This window comes from Fringilla coelebs (assembly GCF_963513975.1).
Source record: "Fringilla coelebs genome assembly, chromosome: 5".
NCBI classification, from domain to species: Eukaryota; Metazoa; Chordata; class Aves; order Passeriformes; family Fringillidae; genus Fringilla; species Fringilla coelebs.
This window is the reverse complement of record NC_140033.1, coordinates 56,035,961-56,056,367: the sequence shown is the minus strand read 5'-3', so window position 1 is coordinate 56,056,367 and position 20,407 is coordinate 56,035,961. Positions and strand designations below refer to the sequence as shown.

At 43.7% G+C, this 20,407-nt stretch overlaps 1 protein-coding gene across 3 annotated transcripts in view; it reads left to right on the top strand.

The window, feature by feature from the left end:
- The window catches only part of PARVB (parvin beta), a 51,012-nt gene that overhangs the window by 10,675 nt on the left and 19,930 nt on the right, over positions 1-20,407 (top strand). For 2 of the 3 annotated variants that reach the window (XR_014616201.1, XM_084206794.1), the window contains exons 2-4: positions 8,785-8,874; positions 10,733-10,803; positions 17,419-17,521. Coding sequence is in view for 2 of the 3 variants with exons in the window: in XM_084206794.1 (XP_084062920.1) it covers positions 8,785-8,874; positions 10,733-10,803; positions 17,419-17,521 (264 nt within the window). In the remaining variant the exon portion in view is untranslated. Of the gene's footprint in view, positions 1-6,323; positions 6,422-8,784; positions 8,875-10,732; positions 10,804-17,418; positions 17,522-20,407 lie in introns of those variants that run through there. The other variant, XM_084206795.1, reaches the window with a different exon arrangement.

The window sequence follows — 20,407 nt, the reverse complement described above, 5'->3', positions numbered from 1 at the left end:
TTGAAACTGTCTGAGCTGGGGAATTTCACTCTTGTGCTGAATGCACAGGAGATGGGCACTGTTGTTTTGGGGGGCTGGGTGGTTTAGCATGCTGCAGCATAGCTGGCCAGGTGATTCTCTGTGGGGAATGTGAAAGATTCCATATCCACTGCAGTCATGGACAGAGTCAGAACAGATGCAAGAAGACAAGGGAGAACATCTCTGGGCTACACCTGCGTTGCGTGAGCTCTTTGTCTTATGTTTTGGGATGTGTCCTGTTCCCTGGTTTGGGATTGAGCTATAACTGAGCTTGAAAGTCTTTAAGATGTCCTGCACCACCTTTTCTAGCTCACAGGGCCGGTGTTACCAGTGCAAAGGCTTTGAAAGGGACCTCAGAAAGCTCTAACTGCAAATCCCACGAAACTTTGGTGTGCTAAGTGAATGAATAAAAACAGCAGCAGGTCTTTTTGATACTTTGTGAAATGTGATGTTTTCTTGTGCTTTGGACTTGTGTGTGTTTCTTGTGTTTTGATTTGATTCTTTGGCTGGCTCTTGTTTCATGAGGGCATTTTGATATCCCTTGAGGGCTGTGCCTGGGAGACTGAACTGCAAAGTCAGTTGAAGGGGCTCCACTCTTTCTACGTAGTCTTCAGCAGCTCCATTAGGAAATGCTGGGGCTATTTCTGACTTAAACCCCACAGAGTTAAACATCTAAATGCTTTTATGGCAGCCACTATCTCCACTGTACCTTCCCATCATGGGCTGGCTTTTTTCTGGTTGTGGGCTCTGAGTTCCAGGCTTTTATTGTGAGGTCTGTAGTGCTTTTCACTCAAGTGCTTGTCTTGACAAGCTCCTCTGCTGCTGAAAGCAACAAGTGCAATAATTTCCCTCATATGACATGTCTGGAAAACAGTGAGAAAACTCCCTTATATTTTGTGGCTTTTACTTACACAGATCTTTCATCTCAGTTCTAGTACACTGCTTTACAGCCCTGGGTGCAGGGAGGACACAGGAAAGGTAGAGCTGGACATGAGCAACCCCGGGATATGGTACACTGAAAACTCTGTGTTGAGTGTTTAGGGTAAAGCTTCTGGTTTGGTGTGTGGCCTGTCCCTCCACTGGTCCTCTGGTATTTGCTAGCAAACTCTCAATGTGTGTGTTGCAAGTAGAGTTGCTGCATGTAGGTGTTTTTTGGGGTTTTTCTTGTCTTTCTGGGTGACATTTGGGCAGTTGCAGCAATGAGGCATGTGCACTTTTTGTGGTCTTCAGAGCCATTTATCTTGGCTTGTTCTTCCTGTAGAATCATGTTCCACCAGCAAAATAGTTAAATAGTTGCTTTTTTTGAAGTGCAAGTCATATCTGTAGCCTCCTTTCCATTCCCCTGGAGTTTGGCTGTCGGGCTGTGGAAGACGGAGCCTTGCTGCTGCTCACTTGCCATCAGTCCCTTTAGAAGTGAGTCTGTTATTCTGTACTTCTCTCGGCATGTCCACAAGAACAAACAGCATTAAATGTTCTCATATTTGCATAATAGATTACTTGTGGTGGTGGTGGTGACCTTTTCATTCCTCTGTGCAAAGGATATGGGGAGAGCAGAAAGCTGAGGCAGGGGAAACTTGCTTGGCAGATAACTAGGGGGGGGTTCATTCACTTACCTACCTAGAAATGAAGTGCCAGACCATGTGGAGGACGTGGAAGAAAGTTGTGGGGGAATGGAAAGCTGGTCTTTTGTAAAACATGCTAGCCTGAGCTGCAGTAATGACTTTTTTGAAGCTGAGTGTTCTCTTGATAAAGTTTGCAGGGTTGGATGTGGATGGGATCCAGAGGTAGAGCTTGCAGGAGGCTGTAAACTGAAGTGCCGTTTTCTCCCAGATTTCTTCAGATTTCTTCTTGCAGAAGACAAGGGTTGAATGAACGGGTTGGGTGTCCCTATTCCAGAGCAGTGCTGTTAGCTCTGCTTCTGACAGCTTCTGCTGTCCCTCCCTTGCTGGTTTGCCTTCACTGGACCCATTAAATGTAGATGCCTTAAGCAGTGAGTTGATTCTGGTTTCTGAAGTTGCTTCTGGCTAAAGGAGCCTTGCTGGTGCTTGGCATCTTGTGGAAATCAACCTGCTTCATTTGGGATCTTGGCCTGAGTTCCTAGACATGACGGTGCTGTTCCTTCAGCTGCTTGTGGCCATCAGCTTTGGTTGTAGGAGTACACCAAAGCCTGAGAGAGAGCTAAGGACTTCCTAGGAGAGCACAGCTTTTCATGGAAAATGGGTGGCAGTGAATTGAAAATGCCTTGATGGTCTTCTACAAGGAGTGGACATCTCTTTCAGTCCTTTTCTTTTCTTACCAGACTTTCCCTCTGCTCCCATATGTCAGATTTGGCTCCACATCCCCCCTTCTGCTGGGAGTTGTTCTGGTGCTCGTGCAGGGTCCTTGGGAGTACATAACCCTCCACCCTTATTTTGTGGGGAGAAATTACCCTTTCTGTGTTGGGAGGGAATTGTACCTGGGAGAGGCTGAAAGAGTACATTTTCCCCATTTTCAAGTAGAACTTGGGTGCAGGGGGAGGAGAGTAGCTTTCCCTGGCTGCTTTTAGGGTTCTCTTTAGCTTTAATTCTTGCCTGGCTTTTCCCAGTCAAAAAACTTTGGGACTGAAGCAATCTATTCAGGACAAAGCAAGTGCATGTCCTGGAGTGTAGAAGCTATCTGCTCCGCATCCTTGAGGGTATCCATCTATTTTCCTTTTAAGTGTAACTTTACAAATATTTTAAAACACCATTCTTGTCCACACTGGTATTTCTGCTGTCTGGGGTGGAGTGGGCTTGTTTGTTTGTTTGGTTGGTTGGTTTTTTTGTTGGTTTTGGTTATTTTTTTGTTTTCTTGGCTCTTTTAATTAATTTTGCCCAGCATTAATGTTTGTGTGTCTACGCAGTGAAAATTAAGTTTATATTTTTTTCCTCTTTCTTATCTGGATAGTTTTCAGACACACAGTTTCCCCACTGTGTGACATAATGTGGCTTCTGGAACCAGTAACCTCTGTAAAAGGAAGGGGTGAGTGGCAGGTAGGGCTCAAGATGAAGTCTGAGTCTGAAGTCTGAGTGCCTTTGCTGTAAGGGATCCCTGCCTGATGAAGACAGCAACATAACACCACCAAAAAATGGAAATCCTCTTTCCACAGACAACTCCCTAGAAAGAAAGGAACCTTCTTATTTGTGAAAATGCAAAAGCAGTATTTCACCCTCGCAAACAAAAGAAAGCCCGAATTTTTTATACATGTTCCCAGCTGGCACAAGTGTTGAATATTCTGTTACCATGCCAGATATGTGTTTTACCTTTGGCAAAGATAAAAGGGAGATCTTTCTTTTGGCAGTTGCAGAAAGACTTACACTTACCTGTGTAAATTTTAACACATCTATTTAAGCAAGTGTGGCCTGATCTCTGCAACTAAACCAAAAGTGTTATTACAGCTCTTTCCTAAAAGTTGCCTTTGGCTTTTCTTTTTCCTTTTCTTTTACACCTTTCCATTTCTTTATGTACCAGAGTCTGGCCATTGCAAGTGGCTTTCCTGCTGAGGCATTTAAATAATCTGCTTTTTTACCACAGTTCTGCTTTGAATGCAGTCCCTTGATACAGAGCCTTTATGTGGATTTGGTCAAGTCTTTGCCTTTGATCTGCCTGGGATTATTAATGCTCTGTTATAGTTAATGGCCGCTTTGTCTTTCTCCTGCAGCCTCTATGAAAGGCTCTCAGGGCCTTTTGTAAATGTGCAGTGAGCAGTAGTCTGAGCTGTGTGTGGTTTGCCTCTGGAAAAGAGTGCAGTGCAGCAGCACGTTTGGGCCAGGTTCTGAAACCTTTCAGTTTATCAGTTGTTCTTAGAAACAGTGAGATTTAGCAAAACTCCTTTTGTTAAATGGGCCTAGAAAGCTTGCAGGTTTCAAGAGCACTTTTTGTAGGAGTTTTAGCTGTCAGGTAGAAATGTGGTAGTGGGCATGGCTGCCTGTGTTAGTCTGTGACAGGCAGAGGAGCAAGTTAAGGGGCTGGCACTGCAGAGTGTTCAGGGACCTGTTGCCTTCTGCTCTGACCTCCCCCATGGGAAGCAGGAGCTCCAGCTGATACCTGATCTTTTATGTAAGGGTTTGCTGCTTAACCAGGGGGATTTGCCCTGTGTCCACCTTCTCCTCTGAGATGTGAGGGAGTGATGTGTTGCTGCTCTGGAAGGGCCAAGAATGGTCTTTCTGTTTTGGGCTTTCTGTTTTGCACGTGGTGATCTGGACTATAAGGATATATATGAATGTAGGCAGGTGAGTTGCTGCCTGAAAAAGTGCAGCTGGTCACAGTTCTGTCTGTGGTGAGAAGGAGGAAACTTGGGAAGCAGTAAGAACCTGGGGGCAGGAAGGAGCTTCCTGTGCAGTTTGAGTTACTGGGCATTGCAAGTTTGCTGTCTGTGTGCTGCTCCCACCAGAGGGGAGGACGAAGTGCCCTGGACAGATCATCTGCAAGGACCATCCTCATCCAAGGACCTCAAAGCAGCCTGATAGCTTCCAAAGTTAGGATTGAATCACGAGGTGGAAGCGCATCATGTAAAAGCACTGCTGAGCCAGCTGGGCACTGGCTGAATGCAAAGGGAAGCGCAGGAACTCTGGGATCAGTGTCACAACAGCTGCTGCTTTCTGCAGGGTGGGATTCAGCCTTGCAGTCAGAAATAACCAGAGCTAAAATTAAGTAACATTTTCCATCTGTTTTTGTAAGATGCAGAGGCTTGTGGTCAGATTTTTAGTAACGAGGCTGTGAATGGCAAAGATTGAAGTGACCTGTGCTGTTGCTGATACCTTTTAAAATTACACTGAAATTAAGAGTGAAGGTAGAAAGCTGTTGATATGAGTTCACTCTTTTAAAAAGGAGAAAGCTGGGGCATCTTTTTATAGTGCTCCTGCTAACTTTAAAGGCCATCTCCTGGCTTTTGAGAACTCCTTGACAGCTCTGGTGGCACTTTCTGTAGCTAATTGTTTGTGCTGTGTGCAGCTTGCCTGTAATCCCATGTCTGAGACAGCCTGCCTGGCTCACAGATCTAGTGCTCTGTTCCATGTCTGTGTGATCTGATCGTTCTGTTAATTTGTTTGAAAGGCCAGCACAGCTTCCAATGTGACTTAATCATGTTGACTGCTGACACTGCCAGGAGATTGTCAAAATATTGTAGGGCTGCCAGGGACCCTTGCTGCTTTCCTGGGGACCAGCAGAGCAGTGACCTTTTCAGGTGAATTTAAATTTCTAGTTTAGGGGAAAACACAGGGTTTTTGCTGAAAGCCAGCCTGGATTAAGCTGTGCTCCTGCAGCCTGTTCTCAATGTCCTGCCTCTTCATGCTGCACGTTGGCTGGGACTGGTCTCTGAAATGGAATGATCAAGCTTTGGAGAAAGGGGTTTTACAGCAGCATTGGGTTGGGAGCAAAAGACCTGTGCCATCACCACAGGGGAAACTGTTCCCTGTGGGGAAGGGAAGGGGGAAAGAAGGTGCCCTGTGACTGGGCAGGCAAGGAGCAGTAATACCCCATGTGGGACCATCATGACTATAACTTGTTGTGCAAGCACAGCTCTGCTCTCCAGTCACTGCCTCTTGCATGGACAGCTCTGATACAAGCCTCACAGCAAAGTCACTGCTGCTGGTACTAGCCAATCTTTTAATATCCATGATCTTCTACAGTACCTTTGGGTTTGTGAAGGCATGGGCTGAAAGCCATTCTTTGTTGTAAATTTGCATTAAAATACCTGTTGGGTTCTCAGAAATGTACCTGTTGCTCCATCCTGATTGTTAACTGCCTTGGCTTGCTCATTTGTGGGTTCTCTTTTCTTTCCAGCACTGTGGCTCTGTTTCCTTTCCTGCTTCTGTTTTTTGCTCAGCAGCGATAAGTGAATACTGGGGGCAGTGAGCAGCGAAAAAGTCCAGCACAGTGTGAAAGCTTCTGGAGCGCTGCAGGTGTGGGGAGTGCCCTGGAGAATTTGTGTTCTGAGTGCAGGTGCATGTCTGCACGCTGCCTCTGGGAAGCTGTGTGTCCCTTGGGGCCAGCTGTGCCCTCACCAGGAGGTGCAGGTGACTTTCCTGGGAAGCTCCATGCACAGCAAGCAGCATCCCGAGGTGCCTGCCCTTAGGCAGCCAGCGTGGGCCAAGGCAGGTGCCGGGCTCTCTTGGGACAGGGAGGGATTCCTGGCTGGGACCACAGCCAAGGGCTGTGTCCTCCCTGCTGGCCCCTGTCCCCGGCAGCTGGGAGCTGATCCTAGTGCCTGCTCCCGTGTCACCATGCCCAAATTAGGGGGTTTGGCAGTCTGGAGGTGGCAGTGCCGGATCCAGTTGCTGCCACTCCGTCAGCATTCAGACACCCCATGGGCTCAGCCTGTGACCTGTCCTTGCTGCTGGGGCTGGGATGGCCGGACTGCTGTGCAGGAGGCGCAAAAAAGGAGGTAGGAAACGCTTCCTCTGTGGCAGGAATCTCTTCATGAGCACCTGGTGTGCCGGGCTCTCCCCGGGAGGCAGCTTTGGGAAGCTTTCTGCTGGCAGAGCCTTGCTTTGCTGGCAGAGGTGAGAGAGGATGTTTTGGTCCCATGGGATCTGGCACAGCTGCACAAGGTCTGAAGACAAGTATGAAGGTTTTGTGTGGTTCTTCATGTCATGAGGGATGGGGGCTTAATACACAAATTTGCATTAATGTTTTCTTCCGTTTTAGTAAATTGCTCGGAAAGCAGGTGTTTTTGTTAGGAAGAATAGAGATAATTTTTATATTAAAATAAAATAAGTGCATCACCTTACTTGAACTTTTGGGAATAAATCTAGTTTAGCTGCATTTAGAAGTATTCTGGCTTGAAATGTATGCATCTTTTTTTTTCATATACATACACTGTGCCATGCATTCACTGCCCAGAGGAACTTAGCAGCTCTCCTCTGCATTTGCAGAGCCCTGGGAACAGTGATGCCCTGAACTCTTGGCATTCCCAGAATGACAGCACTGATGTGATAATGAAAAGTGCTATGTCTAGAAACAAGGCTGGTAGTTCCTAAGTAAGTCTGCTTTAATTGAAGTTTGGGCATTTATAGTCGTAGCAGGATTTTAAAACTCAAACTTCAGTTTTCACGTGAATTGTCGTGTGCCTCCTGGTGGTACCAAAATGTAGGAGTTGTTGGGGTGAGAAAGCTGCAGTTGGGTATAAAGCAAACAGGGCTGGGTAAGGCACGTTGTTAGAGCTGGTTTGATCTGTTGTAGGAAGCCTTCTTGCTCCCTGACTTTTTTGTTTGTGGACTTTTTCAAGAGAAGGAGAAGGAATGCTGAAAAGGGGAACTTAAGAATTTCTGTACCAGCACCTTTTTAGAAGAGGAGAACTCTCGGCCTGAGAACGCTGTGTTCTGTTTGCAGTGGGGAACCATGGGGCATAAACCATCAGGTCTCAGAATACAAGACTGGGGTTTGTTGCTTGCACTCCATAACAAGGATTTTAGTGGTGATCAGTCCCATGCTGTGAACCAAAATTAAGTAACCTCTTGAGACTGCAATTAAGAAATGTGAGAACTTGTTTTAAGCACCTGTTTCAATTTTCTGTGAGGGAAGAAGTGGGGATTGCACTGTGTTCTTTTTCCCTGTCTTCCTCTGTGGCGGTAGGATCTCTGTCTTTTCCACTTCTGTGAGGCAGAAAAACAGCAAGTCCTGATGCAGGGTTTTGTAACCTTCACAGACTGCATGCTAATGTCAAGTTGTGGAATGTTTTTCCAGTTGGAAAGGGGAATAATGGCTGCTCTTGAAGGGGAGAGCTTGCAGAGATACTGTGACCATTATTTAACTGTTCCTCCTTTTCTTTCCTGAGAAAAGTTTGCCTAGCAAACCTTATTTATTTCAATGTCCTTGCTTTTCCCTGAAAAGAGTGTGGGACCCCTCCCAAAGGAGACTGCACTACCACAAATGCTGCCCCAAGTCATTGTAGTTCAGGCTTACACAGAACTGTCACTAAAGAACGGGGCTCTTGTGGTTTCATGCCTTGTAATCAGTGTCATCTGAGTTTAAGGGGGGACATGTGCCTTGGAGAGTGTGAAAGTGTTACAGCAATGCTGGTGCTTTTCTTACTGAAAAGCTCTGGGAAAGTACTGAAGAACTATTCAGTGTTTGTCCTCAAGTTTAGTTCCTTCCTAATGGCAGGATGCAGGGAAGTGTTTCAACATCCATTTTATTTGTGATGCGTGCTTTACTGAGCTTCCCAGTGAGAGTTGTAAGTTTAGGGCAGCTTGAAGTAAGAAAATTCCAATTTGTGTTCAGCAGATCATGGCACATCTGTTTTATCAAGTGGCAACACTGGAATTAAATACATTTTCATCTTTATTTGGTGGGTCTGCCTGGGATTCTCTGAGGATTTAACAAGGCCAGTAGCAAGTTGCATGTTCTGCAGCTGGAAAGGGCAGTGATGAGTGTTCATGCTGTAAGAAAAGGGGTTTGTTTTTACAGTTTGATGTCTGCTCTAGGTTGGGCCCATCCTGCAGGCAAAGCTCACACCTCTTCCGGAGAAACAAGCACTCTGAGCTTGTTCTTACCACAGAATTGGTTTACTTGCTAAAAGTTTCCAGCCACTTCTGTGGTAGCTCTGTTAATAGGAAGCTATAAAAGGATGTTACTTAGATTTTATTTTCCACTGTGGCTGCAGTTCTTCATGCCATGAACTGTGCTCCTGTTCTAAAATGGATCTACCAGATGTTGTCTGTTACTATGAATGCCCAACCCCTACGTGTACACCAACTCTGCATTTATTACACTCTTTCTCTTGTTTTTTTTTTCCCTTCTATCCAGTGAGTGACCTCCAAGAAGAAGGTAAAAATGCCATCAATGCACCAATGAGCCCAAGCACTGTGGACATCCATCCAGAAGATACACTATTAGGTAAAGTTTTATGCTGCAGGGATGGTTTGTGAAGGGGGCCACTGTGGCCCCCACGTCATTGCTTCAGTGCAGAATGTAGATCGTCCAGTTGGAGCTGAGGGGATTGGAAGTGAATATTGAAAAATGTTACTTGTAGACTAGAAATTAAAAAGGCTAAATGGAGTTTGAAGAGCAGTGCCAAGCAAGGTAGTTTATGGACTGTCTCCCACCTCCATCCCCATTCCCTCACTGAGTCCCTACAAGAGAAACAGCATAATTTAATGGCAAAAAGTGTTGAAACTTGTTGAAATAAACCACTTTTGTCTTTCCTGGCCACATATCTCTTAATCTATGCAATTAGTTGAGGTAAGCTAATTATGAAAGAGTAAAGCAAACATCAGGATAAATAATAAAATAGTACATTAAACTGAGAAAGTGTTATTCATTTGGATTTGCTGATTAGGAGAGTAGTAGGAAATGCAAAGTATTTTTTCCCAAGATGAAGTGGGTGGTTGCTCTGTGTTGATATGTCTGGACCAGGAGTGTCTCCAGTGATTTCTTCTGGATACCACTAAAGCTGGGTATGTCTTTAGAAGATGCAGTACTGCTGCTGAAGGCCTGTCCTGCAAAGACATGATCACCATGAGTTTTGTGGTAAATCATGTTCTGTTATGGGTCAAGTCCTGTTCAGGGTTAGAGTTTTGGGTGTGTAGTGGGTGTCACTTCCTTATGATGGACTGCCTGACTCACCCTAGGCAGTAATGAGGAAGTAAAGAACAGGCTGGGAAAAAAGGCAGCAAAAGAATTAATGTCTTATTCATTGGTTTGTGAAAATTTTTCAAGTGTGTTTAGGTAGCACAGTCTTTTTTTTTTTTTTTTTTTTGATAAAAATGAAGAGCCCTGAAAAATACTGACCCCAAAATGTGTGGGTGAGGTCTAAGGTAACCAGTCAGATACTGGTTACTAACTACTGTGTAGTCAGCCTCAAGTCCAGGATGTGTCATGTTTCCCATCTGACAGCAGTGGGATTTGGCTGTGCAGTGGGAAGTCACTGTAGGCTGGTCACTGCCAGGGTTTAGGGGTTCACTGAGCAGTGTGACAATGGCCTGACTAATGGTGATACCAAAACTTTGTTGCCTTGATAAGAAGAAAGAAAGAATTGAAAAATCAATAGGAAGATGGGATTGAATATGGCCTGCCTTCTGGCCATTAGAGAGCACTTCTCACACATGTCATCAGCAGAAGAAATAGAAGACTTTACACCTGTGAAATCTTTATGTTCTTCCCCCATGCACCAGCACAACTGATACAAGGTGGGGTAATTTTATTTCATAAGCTTAGTCAAAGGTTGAGGAGTTCCTGCACTCAAGAGCAGATGTGTGACCAAGTTTTGGGGAACCAGAGGGTGGAGGCACAAACTCTCAGCCCAGATCTCAGCAACTGCACTGAGTGCAGTGCATTAAGCTCACTCTGTTCTTCCAGGTGCTGCAATTTGGGACAGGTGTTTTCAATTAGAAGTTAAATTCAAACTGAGGAGAAGGAGAAAAGTAGGTCACTGTGGTTTTTAGTGTGTTACTATGAATGTGCCCCACATGAGGACAGGGATTTTCCTGAAGCATTCTGCACAGGGCAGGGCTGGAGCAGGGGAAGGTCAGGGGAGACATTCCTGGTTTTAGGGAAGTGGGGCTGTGCTGTCTTTCTGTGTGTCTCTGAAACTGCCTGACACTGGGGTCATTGGACATCCCCTGGCTAAGAGGATGAGTAGGCACTGCCATTTCTTGGTCAGCTGACAAGTCCCTTAGTGGTGTGGAGTTGTTGCAGTTTCAGCAGTGCACATTTGAAGTGGAGCTCACTAAGTTTTCCCCTCTCACTTGAACAGAGGAGAATGAAGAACGCACTATGATCGATCCTAACTCAAAAGAAGACCCCAAGTTCAAGGAGCTGATCAAGGTAGGAAATCAATCTTTGGTCCTTCTTCAAACCTTTAACTAGTGAGCTGGAGTAATTTGCGAGCTGGTCACCCAAGAACACAGTTGAGGGATGGCAACTTGTTACTGGAATGCAGCGGTGGAAACTGAGAGCTAGGTCAAAAACAAGGTAAGGCTAAAAGAAACAGTGAGAGGGACAAGGCAAGGCTGAATGTCAGGGTGCCCATGGAGTTATGGAGTTAAGCTCCACTGTCCATTTCTGTCCTTGTGATGATGACAGCAAGGGTCAGTGCTTGGCTTGAGTCTGTCTGCAGTCCCTACACATAAAATGTAGGTACCTTCTGTTTCTGAAAGCTGGGAAGGAGCTTTGCAAAGCATTAGTGAGGTTTCAGGAGAAGAAAGAGTAGGACTGAAATGTTAGGAGACAAGGAAGGGACCTCTTGTGTCCTGGGAAAGTTGGAACTGAGGTTCTTCTTGCCCTGCAGTCTGCCCTCAGTTTACCTGTGTGCTGGCTCAGGGACAGGTGCTTCTGAGTTTGTCTCGTCGATGGACACAGCTGCCCTAGGTGTTGACATGGTGTGCCCAGATGTGCTGCTGTTACATGAGACTTCCTGACTCAGCAGTGCCCATAGTTCCTACCTGGCATGACAGAGGGCTTGCTCTTGAAGGACTCGTGTTTAGGAGAGCCTTTTCTATGCAGAAAGTTGTTGGGGTTAACACTGTGCCAGCTTGAGCGTGAAGAGAAGGGACGGCGAGCCCGAACAAGTGGGATGTCTTTCAAAAAAGCATTGTGCTGGTGTTACTCCTCCCACTGCACTTTCGCTTCATTTCCTTAAAGTAGTTCTAAAAATAATTTTGTTGGAAATGACAGTCCAGCTATATCCGTGTGGCTATGAAAACTTTGGATAGAGTATATAATTTCCTGAGAGGGGGCTGAGCTTGGGCATATTCCCTGTTGAAAACTTGATGCACCCTGGCTGCACACACCCTGGCTGCTTCCCCAAAGTGAACTGCTTCAGCAAATACCTCAGCAAACTGGTCACCTGGTGCATCTTTAAAACAAGCCCAGTGATCTGTTATTACCACTGCAATCATGTGTTTAGCATCACAAAACCACATCAGACTAAGCTTAGCAAGGAGCTGTGCTCAAATTTCTGTTATTCTAATTCACCAGGAGTACATTGTGGTTTTAAATTAAGTGACTGCACATTCTTTCTTTGTTAGTACCTAAATCCATTAATTCTCTCAAAGGTGCAGTGGTGTTGCATCACCCTCTCAGAATGTAATGTGGTTTCTCTGCTAGTGGAGCAGTGATATTATCAAAGAGTCATTGCAGTGGAGGAACCAGATGTCCTCTGGGATTCAGGAGACTTGATACAGAGACTGCAATTGCTTTTAAATTGTGAATTTTCCTGCTGAATTTAATACAAGTCTAAGTCTTCCCTAGATGCTGTAGTCGAGCAAGTTTTTTTTTTTTTTCATATTAAAAACCTGAAAGCCTCCGGGAGGAATGAAAACCAGGGCCAGAACAACGCTTGAGGATAATGTTTGAGTGCATTGCAGAATCAGGTTCAGGGTCACTAGGCCAGTTCACACTTGCACAAGGAGAGATGTTCCAAGGGAATGGGATCAGCTGGTGCAGGGAGCAGCATGGAACTGGAGATTGTTTCCTTGGGCTCATCCCCGAAGGAGAGATGTGTTCTGTAGAATGCCTGTGTAATTTGGGTAATTGCTAACAACTTGCATACCTCTCTGCAGTGAGTTTTTACAGCGATTCAGCGGTGTTGGTGCGAATGCACACTGTGTTGGTGTCAGTCTGTAAGCCAAGGGGTGGTTTGAATTATGCTGGCAAAACTTGCTTTATACTACAGAGTTTGGATAATGCAAAAAAAAAAGAGTAATTTATTCCTTGTTTTCTTTGGTGGTAATGGCATTTTCCAGAGTCCCAGTGCTGGATGAGAATTGCTGTGCTTTAGAAACGCAGCCAGCAGAAAAGTGTCTGCCCCGCAGAGCCTGAAAGGAACGCTCTCCGTAGAGTAGTGAGGAGTGGGAACTTGAATAGATGGAGGTTTTTATAGTTCCAAGTGGTTCCTTCTCTCTTTCCCCTCAGACAGGAATGTGCCAATAGCAGCAGCAGATCCTGGTGCCTTTTCAAAGCTGGCAGTGGAACTCAGTTTCCTTGGGGCCAGCCCAGGTCTCTTTCAGTACCAGAGTTAGATGTGCCAACAGCTTGCCATTACTGATGCTGAGTGTTTCTGTCCTGCCAGTTGAATGCAGTGGGGTAAATGGATCTCAGTGCAAAGAAGCAGCAGAGATATCTGCTGTTGAGCTGCTTTAGTACCTCTTTGTCTCCACCAAATGTTGGTTTAATTCTGCTAACCTCATGCCATAGGAATTATATGCATTATAGATTGGGCATTTGGAAGTGATTTTGACAGAGCTTTTGTAACTCTAGAGGGACAGACTGTACAGCATTGTGGTAATACAGAGACCAGCAGATGAAAAACACAAGAAAAAGCCTCATTCCTCTCTCGTAGTAAAGCAAATATACAGAGAATCTCCTTGTTGAAGGCTGCTTAGTTGGGGATGTGAAAATACCTGCTTTAAGTCTTCTTGCACATATGCAAACCGTTATGCCTGTAAGTGTTGTATGCTATCACCATGGACAGTTTACTAAAAATAGTCACAATTTGTCAGTATGAAGTGTTCAGCGAAGTTCCCTCTCTGGCCAGCAGCTTTTTTAAACTCACTTCATTTGCCCTGTGTGTAATGAAAATTTGGTAGATGGCTGAACAGACCTAAAACTGAAAATTCAGATCAGGGAAAGAGAGATGAGTTACTGTTATTATTTATATGTGTGTATAAATACTGCATTCGCAAAATGCTCTATTTTTAGTGTCTGAAATATGTGAGCTTCTTTTACTTGTTGTCCAATATTTGCTCGTTTTCTGTATTTCAGTAGGAAAAATAGGAGAAAGAGCTTCGGCTAATTGAACGCAGAATTTTAGAACATCAGCTTGCAAGGGTTTGGTCCTGTCTGAAAGTGCCTTGACCACAGGCAGCAAGCCACAGTTGTAAGGTAGTTTTCCTCCCTGCAAAGCTGTCTGTAAGATTGACTTATAACTGCAACAAGTTCTAGCCTTTAAAAGACTCATCAAAACTTTATACAGATCCAAGCACTGCTGCTCTGGACACTCCTGAAAAGAGTAAACATTCTCATTTGTAGTAAAACACTCACTGTCCTGGAAGATACAGACTTTTCCCATCTCTGGTTTTATGGCTTTTTTTAGATTTACTGAGGTGAAGAGAAAACCAAAATGAGGCCACTGTCCTTTGACAGTGGTTTGTCACGTGTGACCAGATGAAACCGAGCTCCTTAAATGCTCTGTGATCTGCTTTTGGCAACAAGAAGCCTTCTCCTTGCTTTCAGGATGCCAGTGCTTTGTGCTTAGCCATGAGGCCTGAATGTGAATTTTTGCTATTAACTTTCATGCTCAGCCCTGAAGCTACTTTCATACCTTTGATCTCTGTTTCCTGATTTCCCGAGAAGCTGAGGGGAAGTGGGTCATTGAAGCCAGGGTTTTCTTTCTGGGCTGGTTTTGGTGGCTGGGCTTCCTGTTTTCCCGCTATGCCAGATGTGTTCATGTATTTTGAGTTGTTTTGCATTTTTTCCACTACTGTACAGGGGTGACTGTGGGGTCCTGATGCCCTTGAACTGTGAATTTTTGCAGCTACAAGTGCATATGTCTGAGCATTTGGCCCAGTTCAAAAGTGCCTTAGATGAGTGCAGACGTGCAGGAAGTGTCAGGCACAGTTGTGAGGACATCAGAATAGCGCATTAAATTTTTAAAACCATGCTCCTAGCCCCAAATATTATAGAAGGCAATAGAAAAGCAGCTTTTTATGAGCCCAAAATGTAATATTGAGCTGTATGAAGTGCAAGCACGGGAAGGAAGGAATGGGTAGAGGAGTGTGAGACCAGACACATCGAGGTTAAGCATCTTTCCATGCGTAGGAGAAGATCTTGTCTGCTTCCCACCAGGCACCAATGTGCCTGTGTCAGGCTGTTAAAATTCCGAGACATTCAGGTTATTGAATATTTCCTGCTCCTGCATTTTTATGAAGGAGCAATCACAAAGAACTGGATGAGCTGACGTTCCGTGAGCAGAGTCAGAAACTATTTCTCTTCCTACAACGCTTCAACAAGCAATGTGGTGTTTCCTCTGTAAAAGTTAAAAAGAAAAAAAATCTGTAAAAGTTAAAAAGAAAAAAAAACTTTTCCAGGTTTCTAATTAAGACATAATCAAGGAATCAAGAAAGGCTTGGGATTTTTTTTTTCCATTGCAGTACTTTGCAGTCTTTAGCAGCTGTTGGAAAAAACCACCTGGATTTTTTTTTTTCCTTTGCAAACTCATTTTTTCTAGTGGAGCTGAAGCTGAGTTGTAGTCTGAATAGTAGAGAAGTTAGAATGTTCTTTGGGATATTTTTCTTTGATTTGGGTACTAAACTGTTAAAATAATAAAATCATTATGGCTAGACCTGTTTAATTTGTCTTTTTTGTGTTTTTTTACTTAAAGTTTTTCAGTTCTAAATTTTTGTGAAACATGTAATTAGCATATAGTGTATGTATTTTCCTTTTTTAAGACCCTGTACTGTGATTCCTGTGTATCTACACTCTTGGAAATGGGATATTGGATCTTACATTTTAGTCTTTTATTTATAATTCCTTGGAATTTTCTAGATTCTGGCTTCAGTACCATTCAGCACAGGACAAACAAATTAAAATGTTTCATAATGGTTTCAAATAGTTTAGCATCCTGAGTCTTCCTTTAACAAAGCTTTTGAGGACTTCTTAAAATCCAACCTCTTCTTATAGGGCCTGTAATGGGGTCTGATTATATTAAATATCTTCTGCTGAGCTTCAGATAATTTTTGAAAGTCTGTTCTGTAAGTCTTACAGAAGACCTAAACATTTTATGATTTTGATTTCTTCAGTTGATTTTTTAATGGATGTCTGTGTTTCAAGCTTGTATAATTATGGAATTAGGCAGTCACCTTTAAAAAATCTCTTTCTAGATGATGTCTTTTTATCTAGGATTGATTTTTCTGTATAACTGGTGAAGTTTTCGAGGTGAAAGTTAGTATTGTGCATCTCATTGGCTTCCAGCAGTGGTGATCCTGTGCTGACTTGCCCCAGGGGAGCCATGGGGTGATGATGATGCTGCTGCTGCAGAGCTCATCCTTGTGTACCCATATGTCCTCACTCACCTCCCCTCTTGTACCTGTGTGAGACAAGACCACCTCTCACACAAGTTGATGATACTGAGTAGTGAATAACTTACCAGAAAACCTTTCTTTTCAATGGCAGATCTTTGGAAGAGTAATTTTTATTACTGAGTTTTTAATCCTTCTGGACAGTTTAGAGGGCAAAGGTGATTTACCTAGGTGATCATTGATGCTGATCCTTGCTTTCTATGGAATGAGCACTTGCCAAATCACTCAGCTAAAGCTTGCTTGCCACTTACACACTGCCCCTATTTTTAGAGCTGACTCTCAGCTCTGTGTATTTTCACCATGCCTTGGAAGTACTAAAGACATGGATTGGAGGTACATGAAGCATTAGTATTTCATGTTTGGGTTGTAAACCTTTTCAGGGTCACTAAGCCTAGCCAGATTTATTTGAGGTTTTTAGGTTGAATGAACATCAGCAGCTAGGCTGAATGTCCTTGTGCCAAACATATTCAAATGCTCTAGTTCTAGGATTCTTGTTCTAGGGTGGTGTTTTCCACTGCAAGCCTGCGTATATTTTGTTTATTTGCTTTTGTTTCACAATCTCTTGTATAATAAAACCCCAGAACCTTCTTAGCCATCACAGGTGCCAAAAAGAGGCAGAAATCTGGGGTCTAATCAGAAAGTGATTTTAAAGAATTTGCAGCTTTGTAAGATGCAAATTGGAAGATTACAGAATCTTTAAATGAAGCTCATTGTTTCAGGTGGCTCTAGTCAATGGATTTTTCATGTCTGTGATTGGCAATACTCTTATCTTATGGAACCTAGAAAGCAGCAGGAGCTAACATTGTGTCTCTTCCCACAGAACTGTGTTATTTTTGTGAAAATAATTTAAATTTCCAAGTAGTAAATTGGAGGAGAATATTACTACCAGCTTCAAACAGTCAAGGCTTGTTTTCCTGTGACTGTTCAGAAATAGTTGTCTTTGGTACCTGGGAAACTTAGCTCAGCTCCTTTTCTTTTTGAAGATTCTTTATGCTCATTCCAGTTTTACAGGAGACTGAATGATTTTCGTGGTTATGGTGGTCAGCATATGGGAACTGTTAAAATGGTAAAATTATTATCAGACCCATTTGACCAAGATTTTTACACTGGACTTTTGTGTTCTGCAATAGCTGAGGATAAAATGCCTTGTCCTGTTGTCAAGACCTGAATTAAAAACAATAAGGGACAATCAGATGCTTTTATTCTAATTTTTTTTTTTAAATTCAGGTCTCATCTCTGCAAATTCGAAATACATAAATGTGCTTGCAGTTCATCTGTTTTATGGTCCTGATTACTGCCTTGAATGAAAGGAACGTATTTTGGTTGGTTTTAGACATTTGTCTCCTTTTTTTTGTGCTTGCAGGTTCTAATTGACTGGATTAATGATGTGCTGGTGGAGGAGAGGATCATTGTCAAACAGCTTGAAGAGGACCTTTATGATGGGCAGGTGCTGCAGAAGCTGCTGGGTGAGTCCCTGTCAGAGAAGGTGACACCAAAGACTGGGAGGGCCCAAAATTAACCTCTCCCAATCTGCAGACTGTGCAGTAACTCAGCATTTCAGGGATATGTTGATGTCACTGAAAGCTGCCTCACCTTCTCCATCTGTTCTCCTCAGGCTGTCTGCTGAGAGGGGAGGAAATCCAGATAATTCCTAGGTATCTGTTTCATGGACTGACTGTAGTCCAGGCAGCTGAAATGTGGGGTAGAAAAGGAGTGAAGAGATTTGTGTTTGTGGGGCCAAGCAGAAGCCACGTGGTCCAAAATTTTGTCAGTGTACTTTGCTTTTGAAAGCTTTTGGGCTGGGAGCTGTGTTGAGGTCCTGATTAAAAGTATTACTTTTGGGGGAGGGGGAAAGAAAAAGAGAATGCATGGCAGCAGACATGTGCTCAAAATGTGCACCTCTGTGTGAATGACACATGAGGGATACACTCTGTTGAGAATTTGGAATTTTGCAGCCCCCTTCCATCTTTGCAATGTGTGTGTGGAGGCAGGAAGCACAGTTGGGAAGACTCAGGATAATCCAGTGATTTATGGGGATGCTTTTAGAAAGCAAAGAGGCTTGAGACTTCCAGTACTGTATAAATCCACACTTTTTCTTAGGCAGACTGCTCTCAGCTCACTTCTGATGTGTTTTCAGGAGTGGGCTGGGCTGTGGGGTGTGTGTGTCACAGTGGGGCAGGGGGACCTGGTGCTGCTGTTTCACTGGCTGCTGGATTTTCTGCACAGGCCCCTTAAATGAGAGGTGTTTTGATGTACATCCACAAGCTTTTAAAATTAGTTGATGACAATTAGCTTTCGTGCAGTTGAAATTCCTCAAAAACAATGATTTGAGGAATGAAGCAAGAGTGCTTTTAACACTTCAGGGTTAGCCTGCAGCCAGAAGCCTCCAAATGTTGTATGGATCAGCATTGTACAGGTAGTTTTAACTGGGGAGTATGTGCTTGAGTCCAGTTTTTCTTCATAACTCTGCAGAGCTGGGGAAGGGGCTGGAGCAGCAGGAGGGGCTGAGGGAGCTGGGGGGGCTCAGCCTGGAGAAAAGGAGGCTCAGGGGGAACCTTCTGGCTCTGCACAACTCCCTGACAGGAGGGGACAGCTGGGGGGGATTGGGTTCTGCTCCCAGGGAACAGGATGAAACACCCTCAAGCTGTGCAGGGGAGGTTCAGGTTGGATATTGAGAACATTTCTGCTCTGAAAGAGTGGTTAAGCCTTGGCACAGGCTACTGGCTTGCACCTGGGGATGTGGTTTAATGGTGGACTTGGCAGTGCTGGGTTAGTGCTGGGACTCAGTGATCTAAAGGTCTTTTCCAGCCTTCCAAATGGTTCTATGGTTCTCTGTGTAGATCAGTCAGACTTAGCATATCTGACAGGAGGAAAGATGGACCTGGACATACTGCAGCCTGAGATCTTTTACTGCGCCACCTTTCACTCATTTCCTTCATTTTGGGCCCCTGACTGGAGAGCAGATGCATCTCCCCTGACCTGGAGCTACCACAGCTCTGCCCCAGTCTTGTGCTGTTCTTCAGCAGTGTCTTTGTGCCTTCCCTCACCTTCCTGGAAAAACTAACAAGGTGTGGTCATTAAACTTCAAGGAGTAGTTAACCATTCCTTTTGAGTGAGAGGTGTTTGTCTTGATAGCCAGGCCCCCCAAAAGAGGATAAAAGAACAGCTTGTCACTGGGCTTATGCTGAAGTGGTTTGAAGTAAGATATTAGTAAGTGACTGATGGAGGTGGAGCTCTTTGTTTAGTTAATTTTATCAAGGGGCAAGCAGTGCCACTCAGAGAAGCTGGAATGGCCTGGTACACATGGATGTTAGTGTGAAAGGAAATAAATTTGTTTGCTGACTGATAGATTATCTGGACTGAGAATAGGCAGAGGCCTTAACATGTGACTGAAAATTTATTTTGCTTGTTTTAATGATCTTCATAAAATAATATTGATTAAAAAAAATCCCTACTTTAGATTGCTAGAAACATTCAAGACGTTCAAAGTATTTGTTAGTTGATAACCTCCAAGTCTTTTCTCTTTGGGTTACTTTTGTATTGCTGCCACAACACTTTTGTATTGCTGCCACTTAAAAAAAACCAACCAAACAAAAAAACCCACAAACAAATAAAAAAAACAACACAGATATCTTCAGCTAGATAAAACATCCAGAAGAAGCATACTCTTGAACTTGAGAGCAGAAATATCTCCATTATTGGAAAAAGAGGAAGTTTGACAACTCTGAAACATTTCTGAAAGAGTCTTCAGATTCTTTAGACTCTTAATTTTGTGAAAACAGTTTTGGTGAAGTATGTTTTTTCTTTAGAGAGTGGAAGAGTATATAACTGGAATGTGGCCAACCAGTCCTGGCATCCTGGACAGATCAGCACAGTGAGTTTGGCCACATTTTTTTATGTGTGTGGAGCGAGAACAGAGATGAGCTGTTCCCATTGCTCTGATGGCTGGAGGACTCTACCCCACCTTCCTCAGCTCCCTGGTTTTTTTTTTAGAATTTTAGCTCTTGTCTCTTTTGCAAGGGCCACAACACAGAGGAAGAGAAGAACGAATTGTCTTTGACTTTGGCCACAAATAGTTATATTACATAAGTAGAACTGAAATTTTAGTAATGGAATATTACACATTTTCCTGGTTTATTTCATTTTGGAAGTAATCAACTATGATGTGACAATGTCAACAACATGACAAGATTGTACCAACTTACTTTTTTAATTAGTTCCACTGAGCTAATCCTGGGTGATAGGAGTTTTGAGGGTTTGAGGATGCAAAATGTGCTTTAGCTTAAATTCATACCTTCAGCTGACTTGAAATAAAGCTTGTCAAACTGAAGTAAATGTTCATACAAAATATT